This window comes from Mytilus californianus, unplaced genomic scaffold (assembly GCF_021869535.1).
Source record: "Mytilus californianus isolate M0D057914Y unplaced genomic scaffold, xbMytCali1.0.p SCAF_8, whole genome shotgun sequence".
Lineage (NCBI taxonomy): Eukaryota > Metazoa > Mollusca > Bivalvia > Mytilida > Mytilidae > Mytilus > Mytilus californianus.
In genome coordinates this window covers 67,816,487-67,831,684 of record NW_026262734.1, presented here as the reverse complement: position 1 = coordinate 67,831,684, position 15,198 = coordinate 67,816,487, and the positions used below count along the sequence as shown (strand labels likewise).

At 33.0% G+C, this 15,198-nt stretch overlaps 1 protein-coding gene across 1 annotated transcript; it reads left to right on the top strand.

Moving 5' to 3' along the window:
• The first annotated feature begins 8,461 nt into the window (after positions 1-8,461).
• Positions 8,462-14,986, top strand: LOC127712308 (toll-like receptor 4). Its single transcript, XM_052218676.1, has 2 exons — positions 8,462-8,622; positions 12,131-14,986. The coding sequence occupies exon 2, from the start codon at positions 12,131-12,133 to the stop codon at positions 14,831-14,833; it is 2,703 nt and encodes a 900-aa protein (XP_052074636.1). The 5' UTR covers positions 8,462-8,622; the 3' UTR covers positions 14,834-14,986.
• Positions 14,987-15,198: the final 212 nt, after the last annotated feature.

The window sequence follows — 15,198 nt, the reverse complement described above, 5'->3', positions numbered from 1 at the left end:
ATAAGATAAAGATATTTATCATGTAATATCACCACCTGTTTCTTGTGGTCCTTTACAAAGGACAAGGTCAAGAATAGAATTATGATTACAGATTTGGCGAATTCATAGTAATCATGAAAAAAGTTATGAAATATTAAAATATGACACGTGGATTTACTTTGCATGAGGGTTTTTTTTTTTTGGGGGGGGGGGGGAACCTTCATTTCTGTATTCGTTATTTTTTTTTCGGCAATTTTTCTGTATTCTTTATATTTTTTGCCCATTATTCTCTATTCTTTATATTTTAGCACCTCATTATTCTCTATTTTTGATTTTTTTTGGTCCATTTTTCTCTATTCTTTATATTTTGTGCCCATTACTCTCTATTCTGTAAACCCCATCCACTTGCATGCGTATTGTGTAATATTTATTTGATAACGTAAGACAACAAAAACTATTCTAAATTATATAACAGTACAACTTTAATTGTAAGAGTTAAATGTGTTAAATCCATTTTACAACGCAATTAAAGATACCTTTGAAATTCGTGATCCGATTATAGATCAGGCCCCAGCGCCATAAAACTTTCTGAGTGCTTTGTTTTTGCTCAGCCTGAAAATTTTCTTAACTTTTTCTCAGCAAAATACACCGCCATAAAAAAATCAGATTTGTTCTTACTCAAGATTAAGAATATTCTTAATTTTTTTAGTATAACAAAAACCATATTTAAGTATAAAAAAATGGTTACATGTTGCTATTGAAGACATTTTTATATAAAATAACAACTGTTAATAGTGTTTTGTTAAAATTTGCAGAACGTCACTAATCAAGACGAATTAAATTGCACCCGAAAGAACATACATATATTTACTTCCAACATAATTTTTGTTTTGGTTAACATTGTCCCTCTCATTCATGATTTTAGGATAAATACTCAACACTAATTTTGTCAAAATCTGTCAAAATTGAGGTTTTGGGCTATCTTCAGGGGCTCATAATTTGCTGATCTGTTTTGAAATAAGCAATAATAATACCATTACAAAAGTACGCACAATGCTGTGATACTATAAATTTAAGTAAAGATTGAAAGACTTTTTGAAAATGGTGTGAAATAACTTCAATGGAAATTGACCATACTCTATTTTAGCTCATCTATTCTAAAAGACCATGTAAGCTTTTCCTATCACTTGGCGTCCGTCGTCTGTCGTCGTCGTCGTCGTCGTCGTCCGTCGTTCGTTAACTTTTATAAAGATTATCTCCACTGAAACTACCTAGCCAAATTTAACCAATCTTAGCCACAATCATCATTAGGGTATCTAGTTTAAAAAATGTGTACGATGACCCCGCTTGCCAACCAAGATGGCCGACATGGCTAAAAATATAACATAGGGAAAAAAATAGGTTTTGTCTTTTTTTTGGAAAGCCGTTATAAATAGAAAAAATCTGACAGGAGCAGAATTGTTCAGAATGTTGAGCTCTACGTATTGCTCATTCACGTCAAAACTGTCATCGATTTCTTATAGGAGTAATTGACCTAAAATGATGAATTTTACTACTTTTTTCCTTTTTTGCCTATTTTCTTTAAAGATATAATAGATAGAGAGACACTTTAAAAAGCAAAAGAGATCAGCAAGACAAGATCTACAAATAAGTCTATAGCCGAAATTCTTCAGTTGACTGGTGATGGAAGTTATTGCTCTATAATGACAATTTTTACCAATGTTTTGCATTTTTTACTATGATCTTGAAAACTATAAAAGATAGATCTAGATACTTTAAATAAAAGAATGATCAGCAAGGCAAGATAAAAAATCAGGTAAAATTCTGCCGGTAAAGTTAGTAGATAGGAGTGATTGCCCTTAAATGACAATTTTGTTTACCCTCTTTTGTGTTTTGGACAAAAACTAAATAAGATAGAGAGAATCTTTGAACAGTTGTCTACAATGTTGAAGATGCACATAGACCTAGGTGAGTAACACAGGCTCTTTAGAGCCTCTAGTTTTTGTTGGAAATCACCTACATTTTAGTATACTCATGTATATGTGAATAAAAGGATATGTGGGGTATATGTCTATGTGACAGCAACCCAACGACATCCATGTCCCGCGTTTTATAGCGATAATTCTATGATAGAGGGTCGATGCTTATACAATGCTACTTGCGATTTTATCTAACATAGGTTCCTTTTATGTTTTTCATTATTGCCAAAGAGGTAAAAAAAAATCAAGGATGTTACCAATCAAGATTAAAGCAATTCCCTTGTTAGGTGCATTCGATGTTCTTTCACTGATTTCCCAGAACTTTGATAGGGTGCCAACTTTGATACAAAATATAAAAAAATTAAGTTTCATGTTACTTCAATTTGATTTTGGATTATTCAGTCAGGATTCTAATTCGTCAAAATTATCTCCCCGCTACGCCACCTAATTTTTACAATCGTAAAAATGGAAGCCATTGTAGGGATGACGCGCTGTCAGTTTAGCTCTTGAAAACCGATAAATTTATCCACATAGCATCATTACGATTCTTATATACCAGTTGTATTTTAAAAGACAAATGTATCTATTAGCTAATGAGCATCATGTACTTGTATGCCTTTAGTCAACTTAAAACTGTTGTCTGATCGGTTGTCAGGGGGAATATTGGAAAAAATATATAAGTAACTTTATACATAAGGAGATAAAGCAAATTGAATGATCTGTAGAAATACGTATAGATGTAGAGAATGTACGTAAATATCACAAAATACATTGAATGATTTATCTTTAAATTGTCTTTTTCTCAAAAACCTTTTAAGCGAAATTTATTTGAAAATTACCACTAAGACTTTCTTTCATTGGTATATATAAAAGATTTTAGGTGTAACCGATTCTCAGCTGTTAATATTCTTAATGTTGAGAATATGGTTTTATGGCAGAACAAAAAGTTCTCATTCTTAACTGAGTAATATAATTCATTCTGAGAATCAATCTCCGGCGCAGACATCATATCCGTTCCGTTCAATACTACGTAACACTACACTAATATTGAGTGTAAATTGCGGAGCATGTAAGGAACGGATATGAACTCTGCGCCGAGATTGTCTGAGAAAATATAAGTTTTATGGCGCTGGGGCCAGCGCTTGTAATTATTTCAGTCGCCACTTGTTGAACGAGTTTCTATTGTCAGTTATTGGCTTACATTTCATCTTTCGAGCTCGATTCATGAGAAATCTGTTGTTAAATTACGAAAAATACCATTGAACAATGTTCTTTCTAATTAATTAAAAATTTGTTCTAACAACTGTTCCTTCCAATTGATTAACTGTTACAATCAAATTTCAAATATATACCATATTAACCAAAAATGCCTGGCACCAACGTCCTAGTACTTACGTTTAACAGCATGAAAAAATGTCGGTCAATTTAGTTTGTTTTGAAATTTCATGCTTATTCGGTACTGACAAAGACCAATAAGGCTTTTATCCAGATCTTTCTTTGGTTGGAAGTTTTTACATATTGAAATTGATGTAGGCCAATCAATGGTTCACGGACATCAAAGAACAAAAGGAAACATAATAAAAAGTACGATATCAAAAAGAAATATTTAGGAATATGAACAAATGTATTTGAATTAATTTGGTTTAGTAATAAGCCATTCCTGTATCCCTTCGTGTAGGATATAGGTCGACTTCACGCTAGATATCCGCTGGACAAGGGCAGATCTTTATCATTGATATGACATTGATACAACACGATCGTACCGTTGTGATTCGTGTATTTGGATTTCAAAATTACGTAGAAAGTCAAATTGAACGCTTAAATTAGAAAGTACTGATATACTTAATCTCAAAAATTCTGTATTGGTCTAGTTTTGGACGAGTTTAATTAGAATAATACTTTAATTGTTTCTAACGAAGAATAAAATAAAATTACTTAGTAAAGTATTACATCCACTGTTGGTTTTCCCGTCAGTATAAGAAGGTGTGTTTTGTTTTCAAATAAGACAACTATCCAATATAGTTTCCAAAATGAAGCCGATTCAAGCTAACTATAGGTTACCATTCGGCCTTCAACTATGAGCAAATCCAATACCGAAAAGTCAGTTATAAAATGCTCCGATATGACAAATGTGAACGAATTCAAACGAACAAAAACTGACCGGATTTGTGACAAAACAATAATTGAAAACAAATATGACAGACAGTAACCAACGACAATTTAAAAAAAGAGATGTGGTATGATTGCCAATGAGACAACTATCTACCGAAGTTCAAATGAAGTGGATGTAAGCAGTTATAAGCAATCGTATAGCCTTTAACAATGAGAAAACCCCATACCGTCTCGTCGGCTATAAAAGGTCCCGACATGAAAAATGTGAAACATTTCAAATAAGAAAACTAACGGCCTAATTGATAACAAAACAACTTACAAAAAAGAAATATGACAGACATAAACCTAGGTCAAAAACTGAACTACATGCTCCTGACTTGGGACAGACACATGAAGAATGTGGCGGAGTCAAACATGTTTGATGGCGCCAAACCCACGCCCCTAACCTGGGACAGTGGTGTAACAGTGCAACATAAGAACAAACTATAAAAATAAGTTTGAAAGGGCTTTACTGATGAGATAGATACAAAGCAGAAAAACAACTAACAAAGACACATGTACAGACCGGACGTGGCAGGGTATTTATACATCCACCACAACTAATAAGACACTAAGTACAGATCTGAGAGTACTCTCAGTTACTGGCAGCTAGTTCGGATCCAATAACAACTAATAAAAAATCATGTATCTAAGACTAAAATATACTTTGCAAAAAAAGAAACGCATAATGGATATTTAAGAATTTTAATACATGTATTTTGAATAGAAATTCTAAAATTACTAATAAAGATATTCATTCAAAACGTGTTTGATTGAAAAGAGGACAGTCAACTCCTTCGAGATTAATGAATAAAAGTCAATTTATCACAATTAGTCCGCTGCCATTAAAGTTAGTACCGTGTATGACCACCTCTCGCTGCTAAGACTGCTACGCATCTCCTCGGCATGGATGCTATCAATGTTCTAATGTTGTTGTGTGGAATTGCTCGCCTTTCCTGTTGTAACATTTGTCGGAGCTGATCAAGGGTCTTAGGCGAGGGTTGACGCTGGCGTACACGTGTATACAGTTGGTCCCATAGATGCTCAATAGGATTCAAGTCCGGTGATTTGGAAGGCCAAGGTAGCACATTGGTGTTATTCTGCTCAAGGTAGTCCATTGTTAAACGCGCTGTGTGAGGCCTAACATTGTCCTGCTAGAATAACTCCCTCTGTCGGTCAATAACATGCATAAGGTGAGGTTGGAGAATTTCGTATTTGTACCTCTGAGCCGTTAAATTAACCGGAACATGTACAAATTACGTTTTTCGGTCATTAGAGATAGCCGCCCACATCCTCCACCGAAGCTGTCCACTTCTTGGACACACGAGGAAGCAAAAAGTTCATCCATGCGCCAGTAGACACGGTAGACACGATATCACGTTTCTGAAGCATAAAACGGGACTCATCACTGAACCAGATTCTGCGCCAGTTGTGCCAGTTGCGGAATGTCCACCCCCTCAATCTGTTGCACCATCGGACTCTATTCCGTCTATGTAACGGCCTCAAAACGGGTCCAAAATACGCCCTCGTTGTCGCAGTCGATTGCGGACTGTTTTTGAGCTCATTCTTCTCAATCCTGGTATCCCAACTGCAGAGGCTGTTGCGGCAACGGTTCGATTCCGTAGATGAAATACCCGGATGTAGCGATCTTGTCCAGGAGTCGTTAGGCGAGGTCGTTTACTCCTCTGGCGATCCTAAGTACAGCCAGTCTGCTGGTATCTGTTCCAAAGTCGCGAAATTGTACTCAGGTTAACATTTTCAGTTCTTGCTACTTCACTTTGGGACACTCTGGCCTGGAGACGGCCAATGACGATATTTCGAATAGCAGGGTCCAACCTTGGCATGGCAGCGTTTTAACGTTGTGATGAATTAAATCTTCAAACTTGGTCCTTATATGCGCAAAAGTGTAACAGTTGAGTTGACTACAAAATTATCGTGAAAAACATTAGCAAAATTTTGCGGCGAAACAGGTCATATGCACTTTAAGCAAGTCGCAAATTTCATGTGGCAGAGAGCCAAATCAAAAGAACGGGCATTTTAAGTTTAAAACTTACCTGTAAAAACTCGAAGATGCAATTGACCGTTGACCTTGTAAAATATATATTTTGCATTTTGAAAAAAATCATCCGAGCTATGCGTTTCTTTTTTTTTAACACACAGTATATCAATCAATACACATCAAACATACAGTGTATAGTGTAAAGACGTCATCAACAGCTAGAAAATAAAATAACCTTGTGCAATGCAAAAAATATAGGTATCGACAGTTTGTAGAACCGTGAATGTCCATATGTGTATAAGAATAGTATTTAGTATGGTTTTCATTTACTGATAACAAAATAATATTTATACCAATAAAAAAATATTGAAAGATCTAGTGTTGAATTGGTAACCATTGACGATTACTGAATAGCAGGCTGCTTACATGGGAGTTGGGACGGGCACACATAGAATGCTTTTTGTTTATTCAAATTTAGTCTTAATGGCAATCATACCATATCTCCTAATTATTTTACACGGAAAGGAAAGTATAAAAAGACAAAATTTCAATTAATTAAAAAAGTTAACCTCGTACACATGGTTAATGTTAGAATGTTAAAAAAAAAAACTAGAAGATATGGTATAACTGCCATTGAGACTAAATTTGTGTGCATCACATAGAATACGATAGTAAGCATAAAACGAACGAACGAATTTCCAAACATCGAGTCAGAGTTGCGCCAATGAATGTACGTGTAACTATATTTTCAAATGATCTTTGTCATTATTATATTTTGCTTTTTTATTGATGGCATGGGAATATCATACCTTCTTCGACTTTAGAAAAACAGAAAAGGTTGACTTAATTTTAGAAATGTGTTCATCCCTGGACTACTCCCGGTAGTAAAACAATTGCATTAGTGGCCTTTTTCATATAATATTTTAATAAAAAGTTTAAAACGTGATAACCTTTCATGTCAAATAGGCTTATATTTTACATCGCCTTTATATAATAAAAAAATGTAATAAAATCAAAACCCCTAGATCCAGACTTTTGACAATAATCATACCTATTACTTACGTATCGCATCTATCAGACAAACGACCAAGTTCTAGTCTAGATTTTTCTGTTAAATGGGAGATAATCAAATTTAAATCAATTCCATTTTGTTTTATGATGTCAAGTTGGTTCAATATTCAACATTCAACATTCAATTTTTTTTTTGGTAAACAATATTTTTCTATTTTTATTTAATCGTTTTCAACATTCAACATCCGTTTTCAACATTCAACATTCGTTTTCAACATTCAACATTCGTTTTTCAACATTCGATTTTAACATTCAACATTCGTTTTCAACATTACATTCAACATTCGATTTCAACAGTCAACATTCGTTTTTAACATTCAACATTCGATTTCAACAGTCAACATCCAAAATTTGTTTTCATTTTTTTTTCTACATTCGATTTCAACATTCAACATTCGTTTTCAACATTCCACATTCGTTTTGCAACATTCGATTTCAACATTCAACATTCGTTTTCAACATTCTAATCCCTCAATTTCTTTTTTAACAAAATGTTAATAAATCTATCTCAATATGGGCATCGAAAGCTTTTGTAATGACTTGTCCAAACACGAATCGAATATTGAAATCGACTGTTGAAAACGAATGTTAAATGTTGAAATCGAATGTTGAATGTTGAAAACGCATATTGAATGTTGAAAACGAATGTTGAAATCGAATGTTAAAAAACAAATGTTAAATGTTTGAAACGAATGTTGATTGTAAGAAACGGATGTTGAATGTTGAATGTTGAAAAAAAAAAAAAAAAAATTGAAAAAAGAAAATGTTTAAAAAAAATAATAATAATATGAACGCTGAATGTTGGATGTTGAATATTGAACCAACTTGACATCCGGTTTTGTTTTCGACTTATGAGTTTAAATAACCCTTTCTTTTCCAATCGACCTTGCAAATGCATGATATGTATGCCTAATTGGTCCTAAACTTGAGTTTAGTACGAATAATTTCGAAAAAAGCACGACCCTTAAATGCAATAAATACAATCATTCTTATATATGTAGCTGTGCATAAAAAGATGAACAGAGTCGACAAAAAGTCTGGCATTGGGTTGAAATGAATTACTGAAAGTAATATATATAGCCTGTCACACATCTGTACTTGAATATTAGATCGTTATCGTAATGTATGTATACTAATATGCTTATATGATGTATGTTTTTTTTAAGCTGTATGAATGTCATCTTTTGTATTGCTTAACCCGTCAGTGTTCTATTATGTAATATCGTTGATAATGCATTGAAGATAACATTTTGTAACAATTGACTATTGTAATTAACTTATTTTGATCGTGTTAAACAAAGCAGTCAAAGCTCATTAAATCATAAAGATGTATGTGCTTAAACAGCAAAATTCGTTAATATTTGAAATGAATGAAAACAGAAGGTCGAATATTGATTAATACTGTGAAATTAAAGGAATTTGAATTCTGGCTAGAATACTAAGGTAAGTAAGATCGTTACCATTGAAACAATAAACATAAACACTACTAATTTTGTATTAACATATAGAGTAGAATCGGAACTGGTGGCAGTCGAAAATTTAAATTAAGACAGTGTACAAATAAAAGATCAAACATTAGAAAAAAAAACCAGAAGACATTTTAAAAAGTAGAAACCCACAAGCATCATGAAACGAGTGTAATAAGGGATATATCAAAGTAAACAATAACATGGAAACCTATTCTCGGAGTATCACCAAGAATTGTTAGTGATATCAGGTGCTCGGAAAGAGTTTGCATAAAAGCTTTTACATTCCGTATAATAGTTCAAATCAACATTGAGTCAATCTTGATAAAATCACGATTGGCAAGGAAAAAAACATTTTCAACTTATTTTGAAATACTTGACTTAAAATGATCCTCCCAAATGGTGATGGCAACCATACAACCGAATGTAGAGATAAATTGTCGCGTGTTTATACCTTTACACAATAAAAGTCATGTTGTTTTGAATTTAAGGTGGTACATAACACTACAGGGAGATAACTCTGTAAAAATCAGCTGAACGTTTTAATAACGTTCTATTGTTAAAGAAATATTAAGCTTCTCAATGATCAAAATTAGTGTTTGTCAAACTTCTATATATCCAATGAAATTTTTCCGATAAAGTGTGTGGTTCAAGTTATTTGAAATTTTTATATTTTTGTCAAAGGGTCAAAGTAAATATTTTGTCAAAATTTTAAGAAAATTAAACGAGCCAAATTAATTTTAGTTAAAGTGTTTGGTACCACCTTAATTGTGATTTTGATGGATACATGATTGTACCTGTGTGGTGTTGTCTTGTACAGTTGTTATGGAGGAACTTACTTTTTCTGAACTGTAAGATCCTTTGAATACCATTACCATGCTCGCCTCGAGTGTAGAGGTCGTGCCATCGATCTCAAGCGGGGTCAACAAAAGTCTTTGACATTGGTAATTGTTTCTTCTCTTCTAAGCACGTGGTATTAGGCAGAAGAGCTACTGGTCGGCTCGGAGTCAGAATAATGTGTCAGATTAGGGTACAATGTCTTCCTGATGACTAATACATTTAGAAGTAGCACACTAAAAATCCAACTCAACGTGTCGTTCTAGTATAAAGCAGATTTCATATTCATACCGCTTTAATATAAAAGAAAAGAAATGGGGTACCATCAATGACACAAAATCAGTATATGCACAGCAAAAAACACAAAAAGCAAAGGAACAGCGCTTTTATTGCTGTTCTTCATCTCAGAGTCACAGTGAGACTTTTAAAACAGCACAAAAACTCTCGATTCAATGCAAGTTTAAGACGATCAATAGTACTGGCTTGAACGGAATTCTTTGCAAACTGACGATCACGCCACAAGTGTAAATTGAAGAACAAAGCAATTGAGCAATGTCAATAAATTATCATGTTCCCGTCCTGCATCCGCATTTAATTTGCCTCTGGACGTTAACCAGCCATCCACCATCATCATCTAAATACCTAGTGTTTTGCTGACAGGTGTATATAGTTAAATCACTTAGCATGTTAATATGCCCTTCCAAAGGCAAAACCGAGTAAGTGATTGTCTTTAGTTGTTCGCCTTTAGCGAATTAGTATATGTGACAAACATTTGATAATAGTTATTCACGTATTGTCTAGACTCTACGCGATTAAGACTTTGTGATTATACAGCTTCTTAAGATTTTAGGATTTATACATCCTGGTGTTCAAATTTGTAGATTTGGGCATTCTAATGGAAGTGAATATGAAAAGCGATTCGAACGCACGGAAGTATTTTTTCATTGACTTGCACTGGTTCGTTACTTGTGCTCTTGCACTGTGAACCCCCGAAGGTATCATTACCACCATATTCAGTGCTGCCGTACTGACATGCTAAATGACATATTTTTCTAAAATTCATCGTTAAATCAGGAAGTTATTAAAAAAAACTATGTTTCCAACTTCTTAAGACAAGGTTGACATTGTTGGATTTAGTTAATCTTTTAAGGTCCTTTTTGATCATATAGTTCCTAAAGTTTTTATATAACTTTTAACGCTATGAATTTAAGCATCATTTGCTTTCAAATGTTTAGGTTTGAGCGTTGTAAATGTTAAATCGATTTATGACTATTGAACAGAGGTATACTACTATTGCCTTTATTAATCCAGAAAAGCCATTCGGATGAACAAAATTTAAAGAGTGTTATTTTCATTTATTATGTTTAATCCAATTTATGATATGTGGCCCTGTTTGTATAAGTATTTTGCAATATAAAAGAAAAATTCATTGAAAATTGAAACATTACTGTCAGTACATTCCAATGGTAGAGGGAACAAACAGAACATCAACATCAAGAAAAAGCAAATTTAAAAAAAAAATTGGTATGCTGAATACCGTGAGAAATTAAGGTTTCTAGTCTAAAAAGTAAAACGATTGCACTAGTGTATTCAGAAAAAATCTGAATTTTTTACTAATAATTTGATATTTGCATACAAATTTGACCTAAGGCAAATTTGACTCTTGTTTTGTTTCCTTTTTTGTCATATAGCTCCTTTTAAATGACCAATCGTTCCTTATGAAGGTAAATCCAGAAAATCGGTACTGACATGATTTATAAAACATACGTATTTAAAATTCTTCGTTCATAAGTTAAGAAACTATTAAGAAACTCAGGTTCTAACTTTCACAGGCAAAGATGACCATAGACGAATTTGGCTATTTATTTAAGTCTTTTTGGTTCTTTTTGGTCATATAGATCCTAAGGTTGCAGCATATTTACGTATCATTTGCTTTCAAATGTTTAATTTTGATCGTTCTTAATGAAGATACATCCAGAAAAGCATTTTGGACGCACGAAATTCATTAAGTGTATTTCATTATAGAAATTGTTGAAAAGAAGTATCGCATACCGTTTTTTTATTGACAATATAAGCAAGTAAAAAATCGAATTGTGTATGCATTCAAATCGATACTGTGGATTCAATATTATTCGTTTGATACCAATTTTTGGTGGATTCATTATTATTTGTGGGATTCAATTTTTCGTGGATGTCGAGGATAAACGTGAACAACGAATATAAATGTTTGACGAAGTTCAAAATTTTTATAGGCCTGATTTTAGTATTTACCAAAACCCCGAAATCAAATATCTGCGAAAAAATATTGTTTCTTATTCCACGAAAATCGGTACCCACGAAAATAAATGAATCCATAGTATTGGTAAATCTTCGTCGACAGTAATTGTTTCTCATTTCTTTAAACAACACTATCATATAATTTTATCTGATAGAATTTTTCTCCATATCATAAATGATCTTTCAAAAAAGCTGAACGTAATTATATCAAAAATCTTATGCACAAGACAGTTTTGTTTTTGATGCCCTATGGTTGTATAAGGAACAATATCAAGTATTTGATAAAATTTGATGTTTATGAACAAAGCTTTTGTTTTACAAAAAAAAGTATTTTACTTTATGTTAATTTGATAATGTTAACTCTACTTCAGATGAAATTTTGCACTGGGCTATTTTCTTTCCTGGTATTACATTATGGGACAATGTTTGTATTGTGCATGTCTGATACCACACACATTGCACCGTCGTTGGATTTCAAGATAAGTGGAAATATTAAAACCTTCAGCTATGGATGTTCTTCAAATCGAAAATGCATATGTTTAGATTTAAGTGAAGGAATCTTAGCCGACTGCTCTACCTTAGGATTAACCAGATCCCCACATTTCCAGGAAGGCGTTGTGTCGGTAAATCTTAGTTTTAATTTGCTCATCCATCTTCCCAATGAAGGATATCTTCCGACAACGCTAAAATATCTAGATTTAACGAAAAATAAAATTTCAAAATTCAATAATGACGAATTGGTTCCATTTTCTACTGTACACAATATTATCAGCTTAAATTTATCCAGCAATTTCTTATCACTAGATGCTGATACGTATTACACTGGCGTGTTTCAAAATCTGAAATATTTACAATATTTAGATGTTTCAAACAATTCCAATGCCAATAAAAGTTATTATTGTCCAGATAAAGTATTTCAAGAACTTTCCTCTCTTCAAAGTCTATTGATCGACGGAGTTCAAAATGTAACGTTTGGCAAAGGATTTTCTACTCTGACACATCTCAAATTGTTGAGAATAACTGGAATTGCTGTTAAAAGGATCATAAATAGAGAATACTTTGACAATTTCCCCAATCTTGAACACCTTGATTTGTCAGCTACATCAGAATGGCGCAACATAAGCGATTTTGCACTTACAAATTTTGAAAAAGGTGCTCTTCAAAAACTTACAAAACTGCAGTATTTAGACATCTCATACCATCGGAAACTTCGAATGTGTGGATTTAGAAATGTTACGAGTGATCTTCCAAAAACTTCAATACGCATACTGAAAGCCAATTATCTGGAATGTGAAAGATCAGTAAGTACCGTTTTATTCGTCGAGGATATCAAATCCTTGAATAATACAAAGCTAGAGGAACTATACCTCGATGGAAATAATTTAGAAGAAACAGATTACCTAGTGCCACGTCATTTACCACAGTCTTTGAATTATTTCAGCGCCAGAGATAATAGATGGGTAATTAATAGATACGCATACTTTAATATTGTTGGCTTGACAGGAATTAAAACAGTTGATTTAAGCTTTCAAAATAAACACCAGTTTTCGCAGTCAAAGAACGCCTGGCTTTGTAGTGAAGTATTCCATGAAACTACTCATTGCATTTGTGATAGAGTTCCAGATTTCGTCAATGAATCATCATTTCTTATCGGGGGTCTACATAAAGACATTTTACGAGCATCTAAAAAAAATGACAAGTTCCCATTTATAACATCGTGTATTCCTTATGACGCCACATTTTTTGAACTTGCCCTTATTCCTGTTAAAACAGAAACGATAATTATAGAAAGTGCGAAAGTGGGAGAAAATTTTCCACCTATTTATTTTAGTACATCTTCTGTGAAGAAAATATCATTGCGGAACAATCAAATTTATTCATTTACAGGGCCAATATGTAACTTAACCGAACTCCAATACTTGGATTTGTCCAGTAACAGAGCTGTTGATATATCCAGTTATGTGTTTGGTTCCCTTATAGGTCTCAAACATTTAGAAATCGATAATAATCTTCTGGGTAATTCCAAAATTTTTCATATGAACAAATCTGTTTTTATTTTTGAAAATCAAACGAATTTAATGTTTCTCAATATGTCGTCAAATCGACTATCCATTTTATTCCGGAATTTTCTGTTCAGTTCATCAAAACTAAATACTATTTTAATGGATCACAATTTACTTACGGACTGGAATATTTCTATTCATCAAATGAAAGACCTACAATTCATAGATATAAGTTGGAATGAGATATTATATTTGTCTAGTGAAGGAATGAATTTACTCGAAAATGCATTTCCTTTGAATACCACCATCGATATGTCAAACAATCCTTTTGAGTGTTCATGTAATTCAATATATTTTTTGCAATGGCTTCAGTTGCACAATAAGCATTTTAAAGGCTTTGATGATTATTCATGCACGTATTTACATAAGTCTTTTGATATACTAAAGGCAAACATCTATTTGAAAAAGGATTGTTATTCCTATGTTGGAGTGATTGTTTCAGCGGCGATTGGAATAATAGTCTTTCTAGCAGTTATTTCTTCTATGATAATTTATCAATATCGATGGAAACTGCGTTACTGGTATTATATCTTCAAGGGAGCCTACGGAGGCGATCGTGTAAAGACTGAATGCAATTTTCAATTCGATGTTTTTGTATCATACGCGGAAAAAGACAGATGGTTTCCAAAAGACTACATGATAGAATTTCTCGAGAAACAGGGAGCATTGCGCTTGTGCATTCATGATAGAGACTTTATCGCAGGAAGTGCCATTGCCGAAAATATAACAAATGCTATTCACAACAGCCGAAAATTTGTTTGTATTCTCACAAATAACTTTCTCAAGTCAAAATGGTGTATGTATGAATTTAATATGGCGCTAGAAGATATTGTGGTGACAAGACAGGGAAGAAATAATATAATAATTGTTCAGCTATCGAGCACAGATGTCAGAAATATTCCTCGCGAAATGAGGTATATATTGAACGAAGACACATACATTGATTATCCAGAGGATGAGGGAGACAGGGTAATCTTTTGGGAAAGTTTTGAGAGAGATTTGAAGTTTTAGTTTCATAAAATTAGGTACAAAGACGTTTTAATTTGAAAGCTAACATATAGTTTTCGGAAGGTATTTCGTGTTTTAATAAGAAATGAGTTCTTTGAATTTAAATTAGTTTCTTATGTTTTCATTGTATAGTTTGAATAAAAATTATTATATAAATTGGATTTTTTTGGGTAAAAATATTAGTATAGAAATAAAAAAATGCGGTATGACTGCCAATGAGTCAACTCTCCACCAAATGACATTGACGGTAACAAATATAGGTCACCGTACGGCATTCGACAATGAGCAAAACCTATATCGAATAATAAGATATAAAAGGACCCGAAATGACAAATTTTGAACAATTCAAACGAGAAAACTAACGGCCT